This window comes from Hyperoodon ampullatus (genome assembly GCF_949752795.1).
Source record: "Hyperoodon ampullatus genome assembly, chromosome: 9".
Lineage (NCBI taxonomy): Eukaryota > Metazoa > Chordata > Mammalia > Artiodactyla > Ziphiidae > Hyperoodon > Hyperoodon ampullatus.
In genome coordinates this window covers 2,636,330-2,656,788 of record NC_136922.1, presented here as the reverse complement: position 1 = coordinate 2,656,788, position 20,459 = coordinate 2,636,330, and the positions used below count along the sequence as shown (strand labels likewise).

Below are 20,459 nucleotides of genomic sequence, written 5' to 3'. Positions count from 1 at the left end.
GGCCAGACACTATAAAACCCTTAGAAGAAAACATAGGCAGAACACTCTATGACATAAATCACAGCAAGATCCTTTTTGACTCACCTCCTAGAGTACAGGAAATTGAAACAAACAAATGGGACCTAATGAAACTTCAAAGCTTTTGCACAGCAAAAGAAACCATAAAGAAGACGAAATGACAACCCTCAGAATTGGAGAAAATATTTGCAAATGAAGCAACTGACAAAGGATTAATCTCCAAAATATACAAGCAGCTCATGAAGCTCAATAACAAAAGAACAAAGAACTCAATCCAAAAATGGGCAGAAAACCTCAATAGACATTTCTACAAAGAAGATATACAGATTGCCAACAAACACATGAAAGGATGCTCATCACTAATCATTAGAGAAATGCAAATCAAAACTACAATGATGTATCACCTCACACCAGTCAGAATGGCCATCATCAAAAAAATCTGCAAACAATAAATGCTGGAGATGGTGTGGAGTAAAAGGAACCCTCTTGCACTGTTGGTGGGAATGTAAATTGACACAGCCACTCTGGAGAACAGTATGGAGATTCCTTTAAAAACTAAAAATACAACTACCATACTACCCAGCAATCCCACTACGGGGCATATACCCTGAGAAAACCATAATTCAAAAAGAGACCTGTACCACAATGTTCATTGCAGCACTATTTACAATAGCCAGGACCATGGAAGCAACCTAAGTGTCCATTAGCAGATGAATGGATAAAGAAGATGTGGCACATATATACAATGGAATATTACTCAGCCATAAAAAGAAACGAAATTGAGTTATTTGTTGTGAGGAGGATGGACCTAGAATCTCTCATACAGAGTGAAGTAAGTCAGAAAGAGAAAAACAAATACCGTATGCTAACACATATATATGGAATCTTTAAAAAAAAAACGGTTCTAAGGAACCTAGGGGCAGCAGACGTAGAGAATGGACTTGAGGACACGGGGAGGGGGAAGGGTATGCTGGAATGAAGTGAGACAGTAGCACTGACATATACACACTACCAAATATAAAATAGATAGCTAGTGGGAAGCAGCTGGGAGCACAGGGGTTTCAGCTTGGTGCTTTGTGACCACCTAGAGGGGTGGGATAGGGAGGGTGTGAGGGAGATGCAAGAGGGAGGGGATATGGGGATATATGTATACGTATAGCTGATTCACTTTGTTATACAGCAGAAACTAACACAACATTGTAAAGCATTTATACTCCAATAAAGATGTTAAAAAAGAAGGATTTTTTAAATTATTAGAATAAAAAAGTATAGGGAAGTAGAAATATGCAAAATCATAATCAAGTTTAAATGCTGAATCTGGAATTGCCAGTAATGACAGTATTGAGAGAAATATTGAGTCGTGTCAGCAAACTGATTTTATTGAGCCATATTCTAAAAACAGTATGTAAAGTTTTGATAAAGATTATTTAAAAGATGATTTAACCAAAGGTATAAAACACCCCAATGAAAATAATAGATTCCAATGTATAAACTGAATGGTAATAATTTAAATCAAAGATTAAAACATTCAAAATATAAGTTCCTTATAAACACAGCAAGCTGAAATAGTTGATAATCCAATTCAAATATCTTTTAAATGAATAAAGATGTAAATTGCTGGTGCTAACTCTTACTATTACGTGAGTGCTAATAAAAAAACTTTATTAGTGAGAATTCCCTGGCAGTCCAGTGGTTAGGACTCGACCTAACCACTGCCATCGTGGTTAGGTTAGGCCATTTCACTGCCATGGGCCCAGGTTCAATCTCTGGTTGAGGAACTAAGGTTCCATGAGCCACGTGTCACAGCCAAAAACAAAAAAAAGAAAAGAAAAACTTTATTAGTATCTTTCTATTTACATGTCATGTGGTAAAATAGCAACTAGCTCACCCAGTTTCTATGCATCCATTGCATTTATTGTTTTAATGATGAATCATCTACTGAACTAAAAGCTGTTAGTCCTAGTCAGTTCTGCCACATCTCAGAACTCCTGAGGGATCCACTCACCTTGGAGCCTTCCTCTCGTAAATGCTGCTCCCATTAGCAAGAAAAACCTATAAGTGAATGCTCATAACAGCTCTAATCATAATCTTCAAAACCTAGAATCAACCAAGATTGCTTTCAGCAGGTGAATGGAAAAGCATGTATTGGATAAAGATACTAGAGCAGGGCTACACAATGGAATACTCTTCAGCAATGAAGAAGAACAACCGCAACACGCAACAATATGGCCGAATCTTAAAAGCGTTTTGCTCAATGAAAGCAGCCGGATCCAAAGGATCTCATATTGCATTATTCCTTGTCTATGACATTCTAGAAAAGGCAAAACTACAAGGGTGGGAGTAGGATTTGGGGGAGTGGGACAGAGTTGAAGACAAAGAGCCTGTAAACAAACATTAGGGTGATGGAACAGTTCTATATGGTTCTGTGGTGCTGGCCACATGACTGTATTTGTCAAACCCATAGAACTGTATGTACACCCTGGAGAACAAACTGTACTGAATGCAAAGTAAAAAATAGAGAAAGAGAGAGAAATATATACCAGGATGGTGGGAAAATCCAGGATGGAATTCAGAAGGTAACAAGTGAATCTGTATTACAAACAAATGACAGAACTACATTTAAGTGGATGGGGGAAAACAGGAGTGATCCTAAATTTGGACCTTCATAAACTTGGAAATAGTATTTTGACACAGAACTGTAAGGCTAATGACAAAAAGAACTGTATATAAGTATTATCTATACTCTACTTGGTAAACGTGTTTCTCACCAAGAAACAGGTTGGCAATTCTAAACTTCTTAACGTGTATACTCCATGTAAGAAAATGTAGTGTGACTTGTGCCTTTTTGTCACATTTTGTTACACGTGACAAAAAGTAAATCTTTGGTAGATGGTGAGAGGCAGGTCTCACACTGTCAAAGAAGGAAACAGTAAATAAGGGAGAAAAGGCTGAGAATGAGCCCTGTGGTGCTGATTAGACTTGGGGACATCCCACGAACTCAGGTTTACAGGAACACTTCGTTTTGTTGTGCTTCACAGATTCTGTGTTTTTTACAAATGGAAGGTTTGTGGCAACCCTGCCTCAAGCAAGTTTATCGGGGCCATTTTTCCAACAGCATTTGCTCACTTTGCATCTCTGTGTCACATTTTGGTAATTCTCACAATATTTCAAACTTTTTCATTATTATTATATTTGTAATGGTGGTCTGTGATCAGTGATCTTTAATGTTACTAGTGCAACAAGATTTCAGCTTGCTGAAGACTTAGATTATGGCTAGCATTTTTTAGCAGTAAAGTATTTTTAAATAAAGGTATGGACATTTTTAGACATAATGCCATTGTACACTTAATAGACTACGGTTTAGTATAAACATAATTTTTATATGCACTGGGAAATCAAAAAATTTGTGTTACTCGCTTTACTGTGGTATTCACTTTTATTGCCGTGATCTGGAACCGAACCCATAATATCTCTGAGGTATCCCTTTATTTATATATATATGCATGCAGAAAGTAAATACAGAAATATATGTAGATATATGGATACACACGGGTTCAAATACACCCGGATATTCCTAGCTCTGTCCACTGGGAGGGCCTAGAAGCAGGGACACACAAGCAGCCAGAAGCATGTCTAGCTCCAAAATGTTGGTTTAAAATGCCACTCTCCAATAAAAGACATTGTGAGATCCTTGGAAAAATGTCTGATTCTAGGGTTGGAGCAGGGAAAGCACACAATAAACCCAAGCTCCTCTAGGCGCCCTAAATAACTGCAATCTTGTGTACGTCACTGAACTCCTTGGGGCCACAGTCGCTTCCTCTCCACCATGGAGAGTTACACTAGATGGTCAGTAAGAGCCAGTCAAATGTGGACCTTCTGTGTGTCTAAGAAAATGAGAGGTCAGCTTTGCCAAATATGACATGTCTAACCATTGAGGACAAAAACAGCAAAGAAAAACCCGGGAGAAGAGGCTTTGGAGCTAAATCATAGGCGTCAACAAGGACTTATGTGTCCTTGGCTGTTTGGAGTCAATTTGTTCTGTGCTTGATTTTCATCACTTAAAAACTACATCTTTAAATCTTTTCTGCTTAAAATTACAAACTTTTGGAAGTCCATTCCTATGGGATATCTCTGAAGACTTTTTTAATAAGAGAAATACTCGAATCATTTGATGTTTATTAATGTCAATAACTCAGTTGCCCATGTTTTCTCTTTTTCTAAGTGTGAGTCCAAGTTCCAGAAGCAAATACATTCCTCTCTATACATAAGTAATGTTTCTTAATGTTTTAAAAATTACTAGATTTACATCTAAATTGTAGTTGCTTTCAGCTCACTCATGTTTGTAATTCACTTTTTAAAACAGCTTACGCTTTCTAACAGATTTCTAATGTTTTCCTAGCATGATGCCTATCAGAAGTTTCACCCAAAATGTGTTAAAGATTTTAATAATAGAAAGAAAGGGGGAGTAGTATCTTCAGTTTTCCCAAATTGGTTATTTTATGCAATAAAATACCTTGGATGCTACTAATATTGGGTGTTGTCAACAAGAAAGGCTTTTACACTTGATGTGGAAGCCGCAATGTACTCACCAAAGCTAAGGGCAGGAAATGCGATCTCTTGCTTTTCTATTTAAATTTGGCTCTCCGTGGGTGGCACAGATGTGCGTCATCGCCCTTTGGGGTCTTCTCTGCTTTATATTGGAGAAAAATCTTGTGCTTTAGTCAGCTTGGGCTGCTGTCACAACATAGCATAGACTGGGTGGCTTGTAAACAACAGACGTTTATTTCCCACAGTTCTGGAGGCTGGAAGTTAGGGACGGCCAAGGGGTCACAGACTTGTATCCACGCATGGTTCAGGGGCAAGGAGCTCGTGGTGTCCCTTTTATAAGAACACTAATGACCCAAGTACCTCCCACCTCCTGATGCCATCACCTTTGGATGTTAGGAATTCAACGTATGAATTTTGGGGGGACATAAACATTCGGATCACAGTACCTTGGAACAAAGTAAATCCAAGAAAACACGGGAATCTGGTCCTTTCATCTCTACCCTCCCCCTTCATTACTCCAGCCTCTCCTGTCCCACAGCAGAATTGACTCACCTTCCTACCAGTGGCCCCAGAAGTGCCTGCGGGACACCCTCTCACTGCTGTGGACTAATTGGACCTCCTCGCAGGCCCCGAAGGCACTTCGCCAGTTGTCCACAATCCCAGGCACCTGCCCCGTTTCTGTCCCCACAGGAGGCCCCTCAGCTATGGCGACACCCATCTCTGCCTTGCCCCGGCTGCCCCCAAGCTCCAGGGAGGAGTTGGCTCAGGGCTGCAGAAGCAGCTGCTTCTTTGCTCAAGAACACAAACCAGCTGTTGCTTTCACTCTGGCCCAAATTGAAGATCAACTCTTACTCTAAAAGAGAGAAAGTCTCCTTACTTTATTTTTTTTTAAGGCAAATTGTTCCATCACCGTGGTTAATTTTTTGCACTTTGAATTTTGATCTATTTTGGCAAGATTTCCTTTGCAAGTTAGGATACGTCCATCTATTTTTTCTATGTTTCTTTTCATCCTAACAGTGGTTGCGTGCATTCTACAAATGCTGATGACATGGACAACCCCCGTGGAGACATCACATCTCTCGCCAAGCCTCGCAGCTCTGAAATTCTTTATACGAGCTCAAGTTGGTGAGTGCCACTGATGATTATTCCCCTCACTTTATTATTCAGGAGGAAACATGGTCATGGGCTTTGCAGTGAATGGAGCAATTAAAAAACGGCCCTGGATAAACAACAAGGTCCTACTGTACAGCACAGGGAACTATATTCAATCTCCCAGGAAAAACCATAAAGGAAAAGAATCTGAAAAAGAATGTATATGTGTATAACTGAGTCACTTTGCTGTACAGCAGAAATTAACACAACATTGTAAATCAACTATACTTCAATAAAATTAAAAAAAAAAAAAAAAAAACAGCCTGGTGCTGCTCACAGCTTAAGAGGAAAGATACCTGTTTCTTGAAAGGACTGTAGTTTCTCACAAAGGAGATTATAGTTTTGAGCACTGACTAACCTGGGCGCCTACATATATCTGTAATATGTCTTTACATGCTATGTTTTATGAATATATTATATATATTATATATACAAAAAGTATGTATATATTCACTTTCACCAGTGGAAATACTGAGCCTCAGAAATTACTTCCCTAGGATTCACAGGATACACTACAGGAAGCTGACGTTCTGTGTCTTTTTTTTTTCTTTTTTTTTTTTAATTTTTACTGGAGTATAATTGATTTGCAATGTTGTTAGTTTCAGGTGTACAGCAAAGTGAATCGGTTATACATACACCTATATCCACTCTTTTTTAGATTCTTTTCCCATATAGGTTATCACAGAGTACTGAGTAGACTTTATTTACAGTAGGTCCTTATTAGTTATCTATTTTATACATAGTCGTGTGTATGCATCAATCCCAATCTCCCAATTTATCCCTCCCCCTTACCCCCTGGTAACCATAAGTTTGTTTTCTACCTCTGTGGCTCTATTTCTGTTTTGTAAATAAGTTCATTTCTACCCTTCTTTTTGGATTCCACGTATAAGTGATATCATGTGATATGTCTTTGTCTGTCTGACTTACTTCACTTAGTATGATCATCTCTAGGTCCATCCATGTTGCTGCAAAGGGCATTGTTTCATTCCTTTTTATGGCTGAGTAATATTCCGTGGTATATACGTACCACATCTTCTTCATTACGCCACTGAGCTGCTACATATCATGGCTGTTACCCCATCAGTTTCTGTGGTGACTGAAAACCTTGCAGGAGGTGTCCTGCAAGCCTATAGTGTGGATCACGACAGTATTTTAAATGTTAGCTGCTTTCTATTTTTTTTAAACATCAGTTGTGCCCATGAGACGAAATAGCTAAATTTCACATTGGCTGTCCTTCAGACCTATTCTACACCCTATAATAATTTTGAATTTTCCTGTGTTATATATTCTGACTCTAATTCCTTTGACTACTTGGCCAAACTAAAATATGTTTCAAAACTAACTTTGGTTTTAAAATATAGTTCTGTAACTTATTGCATTGAAGAATTAAATGAATTGATCTATTTCAACCAAAAACAAAAAAGAAAGAAAAAAGAGGAGAGAATACGTAAAATATTCCATGTACTGTGACAAAGTCTTAGCCCTCATGTAGCTTGCAAACCTTCAGGGCCGGTGAGCTCTGCACACCAACAATGATAATATAGAGCAGCATGGAGTGAGTCTCCTGAGCAGTGAGCTTAGTGCTTCAGGCTCCAGACGCGCAGGCTCAGCGGCCATGGGTCACGGGCCTAGCCGCTCCGCGGCATGTGGGATCCTCCCAGACCGGGGCACGAACCCGTGTCCCCTGCATCGGCAGGCGGACTCTCAACCACTGCACCACCAGGGAAGCCCAGTGCTTCTGATCTCAGTTGTACAAAGAGGTCACTTTCACCCACAAGACTTGAAGGCTGTGATGTTTTAGCTGAGTCCTGAGAAAGGGTTCGTTGGTTATGATTCTTCCATAATTTCTGCAAGGAAATTATTGCTATTAAACGTGGCAATTCTAAAACATTTTCAAGAAAGAATATGAGGATAAACCCAACTGAAAATATCCTACTGGCATAAAATTTTATTTCTCCTTTGAAATGTACATATGAATTTTGGAATGTTTTATGAAACATTCTTGCTAAAGAATAAAATGTATTCTTCTGGGTCATTCTTCAAGGATAGTAAAGAGAAGTCTGGCAGCATTTTAAAAATTTGATGTAGAACATACCATTTAACTTGAGTAAATTTGGGAGCATGCCGTTCTACCTCATCTTGCTGTTAATTAGTGTTTTTAAGGAAAGGAAATTGAATAGATTCTGTAAAAGAATTGGACATTAACTGTACTTCCCCAAATTGACCACTAGAGGGCCTCCAAGGTTGCAAAGTTTCTTCTTTGGATGAGGTTTCATTATTTAACAGAATCTTAACCTTTTAACACAAAGAAAGGTTTTCCATTTTTATTATGAGGTATTGATACAAAATGTATAGTGTCATATGTAACATATAAAGCAAAGTAACAAGGAAATGCCTGTGCATCCCGGGCCTAGCTAAGGACATAGTATTGTATCTTTTAAGCCACCTGTTTATTCCTCCCAACCTCATCTGCTCGGTCTCCTTCCCCAACCCAGAAGTCATCACATCAGACTTCGTGCTTATCCTTTGCTTGCTTTGCTTGATAGTTTGGCTACATATACTTGAATCTCTAAACAAAATCTTACGTCCTTTCCACAGTACCACACTGAGCAAAGTATAGAAGAATGCATACAACATGACATCATTTACATAAGGTCCAAAACCCAGAAACACGTAAACTTACTTTGTGCCCAGTGGAGTACCATCCTATTCAAAAGCAAATGTGACTCTTCCTTTGTTTCCTCATCTTTAACTTTCTTAAAGGGAAATATATTTATGGGATCATCTTTAAGGCTCTTATAACCCATGACAATTAGCACAGGAGCTGTACCTGCCTCCACTCCTTCAGTGGAAGCCGCATTTCAGACACAGTCAAGGCTACTGCCCCTTGGGTTCAGGTGGTTGGAATCACCAGTTTCCCCAAAGGGTAAATGTTTTCAAATTTTCCTCATTCGTTGATTTTGTATTCTGGCCACCATCTCGTTTGACATGCCCAATGTATTGGTGGTGATTATACTAATAGTTTTAAAAATAACTTTTAAAATTGTAGAACTGAATCTGATCATTATAGAAAAAAGTACAGGAAAAATTAATAACAATAAAAATATAGCTAAACTTTTACACAGAAACATAGGCATTATTAATATTTTGACATATTTCCATCTGTCATCCTGAATCTTGTATCTGTATATTTATATAGCTATGATCATACTACATATATAATTTTTACTACCTTAACATTGCAACACCATCATGGGTACCTGTTGTTGTGAACTCATCATGACTTTTTATTTGTGTAGATGTGCTGTCATTGACTAGTTCACTTAGGCTACATATGTAAATTCTTTCCATTTTTTGCTATGATAAATAATGCTGTCAAACACTCTTTAAGTGAATCTTCTTCTAATTTGGAGTTATTTACTTAAGGGAGACTCCTTGAAATGGATTATGAGGTCAAAATATATAAACATCCTTAAGCATGTTGCAAAATCCTTTCCTGGAAGTATTATAAAATTTGCAGTGGAACCAGAGTTTATGTCCCATGTGTATGCACACACACCTTCAATGCTAGCCTTAAAGCTCACCAAATAGCATATTCTTTTCCTTCCAAATGTGTTTATTATAAAAACAATTCAAATATGTTTGTCAAAAGTGGAATATCTCTTTCATTTTCAGGGCCAGTATTGAAAAGTGATATATGTTTTAGACTTTCCCGCCAAATGTGCATGAATTCCTGCCTGTAGGTAGCTGCCTGTTGCTGTGTGTGCATGCGAGTGTGGGGCGGTGTTGTATTGACAGGTGCAATGGACATTTTCCCAGGCTCTATGCAGGGCTATGAAAGTCTTTTTTAATGGCTGCGTGATATTCCACTACAAGCTATATCATAGTTTACATAGGCCAAGTAGTTACTAAAATCTTTCCTATTGTTAAAAAAATACAGAAATGAACATCCTCCACATATATCTTTGCACAGTTTTATGCATCCATTTCTGTAGAACAAATCCTTAAAAGCAGAATTGTTGCCTGAGTTTTCTCATTAAAATTAATAAAATATTTTCTGATTTGGTAGTGATGGGCCAGTTATTAAAAGATATTTAGTTAAGGAACTCAAGACATTAATTCAGTTTCCACTGAGGTTCCTAACTTCTAACTTGGGCCTAGTTTAGGAACTAGAATCCACAATATCCATTGGCTTCAACAGTTCTTGAAGCTCAGGCATTGAGTAGGAATTACAAAAAAAAAAAAAAAAAAAAAAAGGTAAAAAGTCAATCCTCACTTATAATCTGTGTCAAGCAAACAAGGTAAGGTTAACGTAGGGATTCCCTCCCCCATTTTTTTCCCAATCTGTTTTTGCATCCTACTCTTAAATACTAGAGCCATATTCTTTGCAAGAGCTTATTATATAATGAGATGGAAGAGAAGTTTGTTTTCAGTTAGTAATTATTTTGTGGCCCACCTTGTTTCAAAATGCCTGACATTCAGGAGTCATCAGTGCGAAGTGCCTGACTATAGAATGATGTGTAACAGCAGATCTGTGCAGACTCGGGATCCAAAAGCATGGAACCTTGCCCTTTCCTAAGAAAAGGGAGAGTGTTTTTCTTTTGCCATGGACCACGTGGGCTCTCACGTATGTGCATCTCAGCTGGTCCAGCCCCACCCTTTACCAACGAGGACGCTGGGGCTTGAGCAGCAAAGAGGCACGTCCAGGTGACAGAGGCTGCACCCTCCGACCCCATACCCGGTGCTTTCCAGACACTGTTTGCCGTTTGGTTTCCCAAACCAGCCTGGCGCCTCCACCGTGCTGTCTTCCACTAAATCACAATATTTTATTTCAGGACTTCACCCAGTTTCGTATTCACTGTGCCTTTACCTCTGTCGTCTCTCTGATGAAGCATCTGCAAATAATGAGTAATTGTCCAAAGTGACCTCCAGGCACCCCTGGGCCAAGGCCTGAGATGGAAGAGGGGCCGCCCTGCCCGTCCCCGGGTGTGCTGCACCTTTAACAAACTCTGACCACAAGGCAGGTTCAAGACGGGCTATGAATAGCAGTTCCTTACACTAGCCCACACTTCTGCCTTTTCTGAGAACTTTCACATCGACTCTCTCATTTGTTTTTCAAAGCAGTGTGATGAAGCCAGAGGTGCGGGAATAGGTTCTCTCCCCACTTTACAGATGAGGAGGCTGAGTCAGAGTAAATTATGTAAGAGCCCCGGGTGCTCATTCCATGAGCGGTTAGGAGAACAGCCCCTCAGTCCCCGGGGCAGCCTCTGGCCAGTGAGTGCTTCCTGGGCGTCAGCCCTGCTCTGATGGGGCTGTCGGCTCCTTTCTGTGTCCCCTCCCAGATGCAAGAGGTGAAGGTTCCCTGAGAGCAGAGGGAGAAAAACATCCTCTAGAGCCTGATGATGCTAGGAGTGAAACTCATTCCTGAGCAGGTCCTGGGGATCTCACCACATCTTACCACATTCAGGGAGGCACAGCCCAGTGGCCAAAATGACTCCGGTCTTATTTAGATTTCTCACAGAACGATCAGCAAAACCAACCACAGTTCCCAGGCCCTCCTTCCCCTCAGCCTTCCCAGGCCTGCCTCCTTCTCTGTCCACACGTGCACTAGGCCAGCGCTTGGCTCAACTAACCCGCCCCCCGCCCCCTGCAAGGGAGCTGCACATCCCCGCACCCCTGACTTGGGCAGAGGTGGCTCAGAAAGCTCCCATCCTGCGTCCAGGACCACAGGGCTGGCGGGGGCAGCCCTGAAGGCCGACGCCAGCCCTGGGACACTCGGAGCCCACGCCTCCCTCTGTGTCCCTCTCACACCCTCCGCCTCTCACTGTGCGTCAGCGATCTTTGCCCCACTTGGGTTCTGCAAACCTCTAGCCGTGCGTTTAACAACTTTACTCCTTAACGTGAAAGCTGTCAGGCGTCAGGCCTGTTTGAGTCCTGCTCGATGTGTACCCCTGGCACAGAATAGCTCTGGATGAACGAGGGCCCAAGTGACTTGAACGTGCACTACACCCACACCCTGAACGACGCCGACCACCCTGACCCAGAACAGCTCTCCCAGCGCGGCTGGCAGTCTGGGTGTCAGGGCCTTCTGGGTCGGGTCAGTCCCACCACCTGCCAGCTCGGTTGTCTCTGGGCACAGGACTTAGACTTTTTCTGAGGCCCCAGTGCCCGCATCTATGAAATGGGCATGATACCAGGACCAGCGACCGAGAGTGTTGGGAGATTAAATCAGTCAACTCATGTTAAGTGCCATAAAGGGCGCACACTCAGTGAGGATTCGTCAGGCCTGTGGTACAGAGAAAGAACGTGTGCACGCTGGAATTCTAATCCACGTATGCATGACCTACAGTCTACACATAACATGGTTTTCTCCATGTTTTCTTTATTTTCTATTTAGCTTTTCATTACACACCATCTGGGCTCCCTCCTTCTAACTGAAGTTCCTTATATTTCTCAAGTTATTTAATTACTATTTTATTATGCTTTGCTGAGCAAAACCAATTAGCTGTGAACTTAGGCGACAATTTATTCAAATTTACCCATTAGTGAACCAACTCTAGGCTTATTGTGGGAATTGGGCACCAAAGAAGGTGTTCAAAAGACTAGCAGCTATGGAGCAAAGGCAAACATGAAGACTTCGCTTATCTTTAAATGGTTTCCTGTTTCTCTCGCTTTCCTTAAATGGGGGAGTGGGTCTGAACGTACAACTGCTCTGGAAATTCTCTTAGAGCCTGGACATTTCAGCGTCTTTAATATCTTTGTTTCTTCCATCTGAAAAACCGTGTCACCCATCAGCCGCAGGTCTGCAGAGTGTCCCCCAGAGACTATTCTCCTCTTGATATAAGGTCAACAGGTTGCACTTAAGATGGAAAAAAGTCCCCCTGTGATGTCCCTGCCAAAGGGTTAAATGGAATAGATTTTAGAAGCAGCGTGGGTGAGGACTTTCGTTTTCAAATATGTGGCAGTTTATTATGCAACTGAATTCATTTCTCAGGCCTAAGCAGCTTATCTTTAATTCAGTCCACTAGTGCATGGGTGTTATTTTTAGATATGATGTAATATAATATCATTATTATAACGTAATGTATAATACCATTTAACACCAATAACCTGTATGCCACAAGGCACATAGAGTGGGGTGATGTTTGATATCAAGCCCTTCTTGTGATTGACACATCACTGGCTTCCACCTTTGACTTCTTAACTGCTCTGATGGAAGGTTACGACTTCAGAGGCGTTTTCATTCTGCAGGTGTTTTAGGGGCCGTGGAAAAAGCCTCTCACGCAGAGGAAGGGGATTTCCTTGGTAACATGCATGGAAGCTTTAATGAATGTTTGGGGAGAGACACGACACATGAATGGTTTTGGCCCATTTTTTGTTACCTCTGTGACATACAGCTGCAGTTCTTTAAGAAAATTCCAAGAAACCCTGAAGGGCCCTGCCCAGAATTGGACAACAGTGGTTTACTCACCCAGGTCCCTGCAACAAGCCTGAAACAGAGACTTCCAAACCTGGCTGCCCACGGGAGTTATCTGGAGAGATTAAAAACCCCAATTCCCAGGTTACACCGCTTGCCAATTAAATCAGAATGTCTGGGGGTAGGAATAAGGCATCAGTACCTTTGAAAAGTCCCCATGAGTTGTCAGGGTGCAGCAGCGTTTGGAAACCACTGTCTGTCTTCCCCTCTCTGAAGCTGCCTGTCCTGGACGAACTGCGTTCTTCGCCCGCCAGGCTCCTATTTTGTACGGTTCTTATTTCTTTAAAATCTTATATGCTCAATTAATTGAGCACCTACTAAGTGCTAAAGACTTGCCAGTTGCTTTCACCTTCACTGAATCCCTTTGACCCCCCAGGGCCCTGGGAGGCCCCCTGCACTCTCGGGCTGCAGCTGACCGAGACGAGGACAAGGCAGGCCTGGCTCCCTGATTTTCCTGGCCTCACAGGGTCCATTAACTTGCGCTGCTTGCGCTGCTGTTGCCCTTGATGGGCTCGCCCTTCACTTTGTCTGCATCGGGGTCCCCTGTTTTATTGCCTGCAAGCCAGCTAGTCATAGACTGAGGCGCTTGGAAGAGACACAGGACTTTATTGGTGTGATTCCTACCTGATACGTCATTTCCCGTAACGTGCTGATGCCAGGGGCACATCATCCGTGCCCAGAAGGACACCAGAGGACCTGCCTGCCCACAGACACAAGTAGAATCTGGCCTCCCTCCTGCCCATGCCCTTGAGCTTGGTACTGTCACCCCTCTCGTAGCTGAGGCCCAGATGTGAGCCCCCGCCCCTGAGCCCACCCCGTTCATTGCCCCGCCCCCCACTGTCTGCCCGTCCCTGGCTCTGGACGGAGCACCCTCCCCGAAGCTCCGGATTTTGAAAATTCCTCCTGTGGTCAGTGCTGCTTGGAGGTTTCCTTGGCTTATCGGATGTGTGGAAAGCGTGGGACGAAACCAGGAGACCCTCAGGGGAGCCGTCCCTCCGCCTTCCACGGGGGCTCGGCCCCTGCTGCTCTTTGCCTTGCGTCTGGGCCTCCATCGAGGATAAGGACCCTCGCCAGAGGGATGTCACGCTCCCGAGGAGGGGCCATGGAGTGGCCGGGGCGAGCTGAGCCCTGGCCCTCTCCTTGCCATGGCACCAAGAGGACCCTGAGAGCTGAACTTCACCGAGATGGGTGTTGTTTGAGGGAGCCTTGTGATCTGCAGAGAGTGTTCTTGATCTTTGAAAATACTCTCAACCTCACATTCTTCCTCGCACCTGAGGGCGAGGCTGCACGGCTTAAGCAGCACTCGGACTGGGCCCACCTCTTGCTCAGGAAATAATCCATGGAAAGGGTTTTATATGCTGTAAAAATGGCAAAAACAGTGCTTATTATTCACACTTCTCTGAATTACCCATTAAAATATTTCTTTGGGATGTTTGCTTGCCTTTCTAGAGAGGGATTTTATACCCACACTGAAAAACCCTGCCAGACCTTCTTGTGCTTTTCTTTTACTCTCTCGCTCTCTGGAGGGGAAAAGGACCAGGGAGGCAGAGGAGTAAGTGGAATTGGGTTAAATTTGTGCGATTTCGGGAAATTATATGAAATCAGTACTTTAACGGTGGCAAGAAATAAATATTATTTAAAAATCACAGCTGTGACTGATATTGGAGGTGGTGTCACAGAGCTCCGTGTGGGACCCAGGTCCACTCTTTGGTAAGGAAAACCCGTCCGCCTTCATTAGAAAACAGAGCTCAACTGTGAATCATGTATGTAAAACACATGCAAATTGAAACAGTAGAAAAACATGGACCCGAAGTAAGTTTCTTTAGTCCTAGAGCAGGGCTGTCATCTGCACATCTCTGCCCCCTGCCTGCACGCTTTCCTGTCTGGCAGCCAGATTTCCAGACCTGACGTGGGACAAAACCTTTAGACTGCGTCCCCCTTTGTGTTTTCATAGTTGGGTGCTGGTGACCGTGACTATTTCACAGATTGTTCTTTGCCTTTCCTTTCTTGCCCTCTTTCCTTTAGCTCTGCAAATATTCCAGGATACACTGGTAAGGATCATTTCACAGCCACCCACCCAGCAAATTCTGATCATCCATCAACAACCCGCTCGCCAGATTCAGGAGTGCACCAGTAAGCATGAGTCCTATTACTCAGTGCGCTCAGATACGCGGTGGGGAGGTGGCCTAATGATGATTAGCCCATTAAAGAGCAATTCAGTACTAAGGGTAGTAAATTTACGTTGTTTAAAAAATAGGGTGTCGAGTCCAAAAAGACAGGAGAGTTCATTCCCCACTGTTGTTGCTCAAAGGAGCGTATGAAGGTATTTAATGCATCTTAGGTGGACAGCATCTTCGCCTCTTGGACTCAGCTCTGCATACACATCACCCTTCTGCATTATCCTCAGAACATGCACGGAACACACTGCACGAGACACGTATTCGCTTCTTGTGAACAGCCACCTTACTTTTCACGAAAGACAACATTCGGTTGAAAGCCATATGTATTTTTAAACACTGTTTTGCCAATTGAAAACAGGAGACATCTGGTGGGAGTTTAGCGCAGACCCTGTGTGTTGAAGCTGCCAGTGCGAAGCAGCCCATTCTTGCTCATTACACCTGAAATGTGAAAGCATCTTATGGACGTCCTGGCCTTGCACATAAGAGGACACAGCTCTGAAGATGCAAATGCGGGGTCCAGAGGCCGGCCCCGTGCCCGTAAATAAGCTCTAGTGGTGGGTCGGTGGGTGTGCATCTGGGAGGGGGACCGACGCAGCCCCCTGCCTCCATTGGTGCCTTTTCTCCTTTTTGGTGGAGAATCCACTCATTCCTGAAACATTCTTTGAGCACCCACCCTGGGCCAGGCACTGCTGAAGGCTCTGGGCTCACCGGCTTGAGCAGGAAAGCTCCAGGCTCTCAGGAACCTACGTTCTGGCGTGAAAGACAGAAGCAAAGAGGCATACAAGTATCTGAAGAAATGAATTCAAACGATTTTGGACAGAGACACATGCTGTGCAGAAGAAAAGGCAGGGTGACGTCGGAGAGAGAGCCTGGGCAGGGACCCAGGAAGCTGGGCGGTCAGGGGGGCTGGTGGGTGCTGACCTTCAGGCAGAGTCCGAGCTCCTGCCTTGATGGGCTTCCTGATCATCTCGAGAGGCAGGATATGCCGGGGCCTCGTGGACGTCGGCCCGCGGTTCATACATCAGCTCACTAGTCATACACTCGTATGCATGTGCTTCATTCATATGTTCTTTCTTTGTGTCAACAAATGTTTACGGTGCCAGGAATTCACAAGAGTTAGACCCAGTTTGCAAGGGGCTCCCAGTCTAGCGGTGAGCGAGGGATAAACAGTTACCCTGGAGGATGCCCAGGGTCTTCATAGTGACAGTCACTTAACAGCTGAGGGCTTCTGGGACGCTGCCCTGTAAGGACTGACTGGTCTCATCAACCCTGTGACCCTGTGAGGAAGGTCTCTCGCCTTCCCATTTGACAGGTAAGGAAACCGAGGCTCCAGGCCAGCAGGGCATCTGTGTGGGTGCAGCGAAGACTTCACAGAGGGAGGAGGTGGTCCACACCGTGATTCTCGGGGCAGTGGGCTTCGTCTCACAGATACTCGAGGGCAGGCCTCTGCCTGCCCCAGGCAGCCCTCATCGCGCAGCCGTGGGGTCTTAGGGAGGCAGCTCTCAGGCCACCGCCCGCCGCCGTGTGAACTGTGTGGAGAGAGCCGCGTGGTAAGGGCAGTGACCGCAGGGCGACGGGGCGCGTCGTCAGCTGAGCTTAGCTCGGACAGTTTGACAACTGGCCGGCATCTCTGGGCCACTCAGTGGGAGACATTTTCAAGAAGGTCATTGGCTTTCTAGGCTGGTGTTTTGCATTCAGTCCGTTTTCTCTCAAGACACATTGTCAAACGTCACACAAATTCCAAAGGAGGGACTGGTAGAAATTTAGACACAGTGTTTTACTTCCTCTGAAGGACCTAGAGAAACAACGTGAAAATTAAACGCATCCTTATATCTGTCGTTTAGACTTATTGCCCAGAAAAGCTAGGGTAACGCCTGCGTCTGGGCAATTCACGATCGAGGAGAGACCGAACTCGAGGATATTTTTTCTGGCAAATGCAGCCGGTTCTCACCCGTCGCCGTTTTTGTCCACAGCCCATCTTCTCACCCCAAATCTCTCAGACCTTGTCCCCAACAGCCTCGTGGTCTGGCGTGCTTCTGCAGCCACATGAGCTAGCTGTCCAAAGTCCCTAATATATTTCAGAGGAATCTTTATTCCTACGTGGGAAACTAGCCTCCACCGTTACTACTACTGTTCCTACTGTGATCACTGTGGCTACTTGAGAAAAGAGCCTGAGTCTTTAGGCCCTTTGTGGTAATGGCCACAGCAGCAGATTCAGGCTGGTTGCTGACCCCTGGCAGCCCCGCACTCACCCCACACATACTGCACACACAGCTGTCACCTGCCGTCCCAGAGTGGGGACCAAGGACCTGTGGAGCTGTCTTCTCTGGAGTTCTCATTCTCAGGGTGCACACCGGCTCTGGAAACACAGACAGTGGCAGCAATACACGTGTCACCCACTATGTGACACGAAATGACAGACTCGTGTTGGGCTGGGAGCCCAGATCACCCCTGTGTCCCCCCAAACAAGGGCTCCTGACGTGGCAGCGGGGCTCTGCGGTGAGAAAGCACAGGGGGCACGTAGATTTTGGAAAGCACTCTGCTGACACAGGCTAGTGGCCTGCAGCAGGGCGGCCAGTGGTCTGCACCTGTCCTGGCCCCTGTGATCAGAAAAAGTCAGGTCTCTGAGGTTCTCCATGGTGAACTAGTGCTTCTGATTTTTTGTGACACTACACTTAATGTGTTTTTGTTGTGGTCGTTGTTTTCTCTTCGCTAAAAATTTCCAGCGGCCGTGAGAGTCTAAGTCTCCATCTGATGAATATCATGAGGACTTAGTGAGCCGACTGCCTCCGGGTCCCCTTTGTTTCTCCTGCTGTTCCCGAGAAGCCGCCTGCCCAGGGCCTGCCCTGGGCGCCCCCCTCGTGGCTCTCCTTCCATGGAAAGCTGGCTCCACCCCACGGTGTCAGCAGCGCTCCACCTTCCCCCGCAGAGGGCCGTCCTGCTGCTCCGGCAGACCACCACCCCCGTGTCTTCTCCCCACTTCAGAATCGCTACGCCCACCACTACTTCTGTTTCCTTTCCTCCCGGAAAAATGAGCTCCCACTTGCCTCAAAGGTTCTTCCTTCCCTGTGAGCTCCAGCTCCCCGTCAGCCTTGTTCCCCCGCTGCTGGCTGGCCAGGGCCAGGGCCTCCCTCCTGGAGCATCAGACCTTCCCCTCGAGCAGCGCCCCTGCCCCCATCGCTGCTCCACGCCCTCCCAGGCCTCACCCTCCTCCGGCTCACGGCTCTCCTCTCGCAGTCACGTGAAGAGCTCCCACAGGACAACCGAGGGAGGGACTGAGGGCCCCTCTTCCCGCCCAGGGCAAGAACGGCGCGCTTGCGGGGGAGTGTGTGGCCGATGGGCCGCGGTGGTGGTTTGGGGTTGAGTGGCTTAGGCCTTGAATGTCAATGCCAAGGGAGGGAGGGCCGTGCGGTCCCCATAACACAGGCTGAGGGTGGTGTGCAGGACACCAGCAGTGCCCCAGGATGGGTATTACTGAGAGGAGATGCAAAGGAGCAAGGAAGGGATTATGGGACAGGGGTTCAAGGTGGGGAGACGGGGGTGCAGGACATGGGTCAGAGGGATGCTGTGAGTCTCCAGGCCTGAAGGTAGGGTGTCCACTCCTGTCTCCATCACAGCTCAGTGTTTCCTGTGCATCCCTCACACCAGAATTCAACCTTCACAGAAGCAGGAGTTCTCATTTCAACAGCCTTTTTTCACAACATAAGAAAAAAATATTGTTACTTCATGATAATCACAGCGTAAAAACAGGGTGCTTGAGATTCATTTGCCGTGGCCTCTGGAACTTCTGCCACATACGAGCATCGCGGTGTGTGTGTGTGTGTGTGTGTGTGTGATTCAAGTAGCAGCAAATTCATGGAAGAATTGCTACAGGCTTTGTGCAGTTGTTCAAGAGAGACGGCGTGCCCCAGGTCCATGCTGAGGTGGACACCTCTGGACACAAAAGGTGTTTGGAAAGCATCATTTACATACATAGTATTCTACATTTTCACGGTTATTTCCTTTCTTTTAATTCTCACCAGAAACTTGGTAGGGCATCATTTCCATTGGAGAGATGAGCAGACTAAGGTGTGGGTTGAGAGCAGTGTGAGGGAGCCACCAGGTTACCCCACCTGCAGGGCGAAGCCGGCTCTCAGCCCTGCACGGGGCCCCTCCCAGCCCTGCCTGCATGCTCCATGCCCTCCCACCTTCCTGTCTCCCTGAACTCTGACCTTTGCACCAGCTGGCCTTTACCGTGACCCTCCCGATTCCTCCCTGACATAGACACTGGGTAGATGTCCTTCCCCAACCCAGAAAGGTGACTCTGCTCTGGGTGCCCTCACACCCTGAGCCCACCCCCACAGAGGCTTTGTGTGGTAGCCCTGGGTAATTCAGCTGCCTCTCTGCAGCCTCACCTCCTTTTGTCTGTATTTTCTGTATTCTTAGCACCTACTGTAACTCTAGGCACAAAGTAGATTTTCAGTCAATGAAACTGATGGCAATAGAATGCATAGAATGCAAATAAATGAAATAAAGGAAACAATACACACAAGGACTAACCATTTTCTTTCTGTTCTGTGCTTCTCCTCTCTCTCTCTCCCCGCCCCCCGCACCCTGCCCCGACATGTGTATCATTAGTTGGAGGATAGATGAGGTTATATGCTTTTATTTTATTTTATGTGTCTTCTTTCCCCTCCATTCTGTCACATCATCTTACGGAGAGAAACGGCAGTTGACCTCTTCCGTCACCAGGGGCCACTGTCTAGAACGGTCACAACTGTGAAACCCTCCAACCCCTTCAATAAGAAGGAAAAGGAAACTGTAGGCTACTGAAAGGGACCTGCCCTGAGTGACACCTGAGCCTTGGGGAGGTGCCATGCACAGTACAATGGGGAAATAAAAGAAATCAAATAAAGCATGTTCCCAGTGTGTCTGTACAAGTTGGACAAGGTTTGGTGGTGCCACCATTCCAGGATGGCAGCCAAGGTCTTCTGGAAGCCCCCAGCAGCAGAGGTGTTATTTTAGAACATTCCTCTTTAGAGTTGGAATGCCAGGCTAGCTAGAGGTCTGGGGTTCATGTGGGGAATTATAACTGTGGAGCCTAG

At 45.1% G+C, this 20,459-nt stretch overlaps 1 protein-coding gene across 1 annotated transcript in view; it reads left to right on the top strand.

Moving 5' to 3' along the window:
* The window catches only part of SPMIP7 (sperm microtubule inner protein 7), a gene marked incomplete at both ends in the record, with an annotated part of 45,975 nt that extends 25,788 nt beyond the window's left edge, over positions 1–20,187 (top strand). The window contains 4 exon segments of the mRNA XM_079711241.1: positions 4,241–4,282; positions 5,584–5,691; positions 15,221–15,328; positions 20,064–20,187. Of these exon segments, the coding sequence (XP_079567367.1) occupies positions 4,241–4,282; positions 5,584–5,691; positions 15,221–15,328; positions 20,064–20,187 (382 nt within the window).
* Positions 20,188–20,459: the final 272 nt, after the last annotated feature.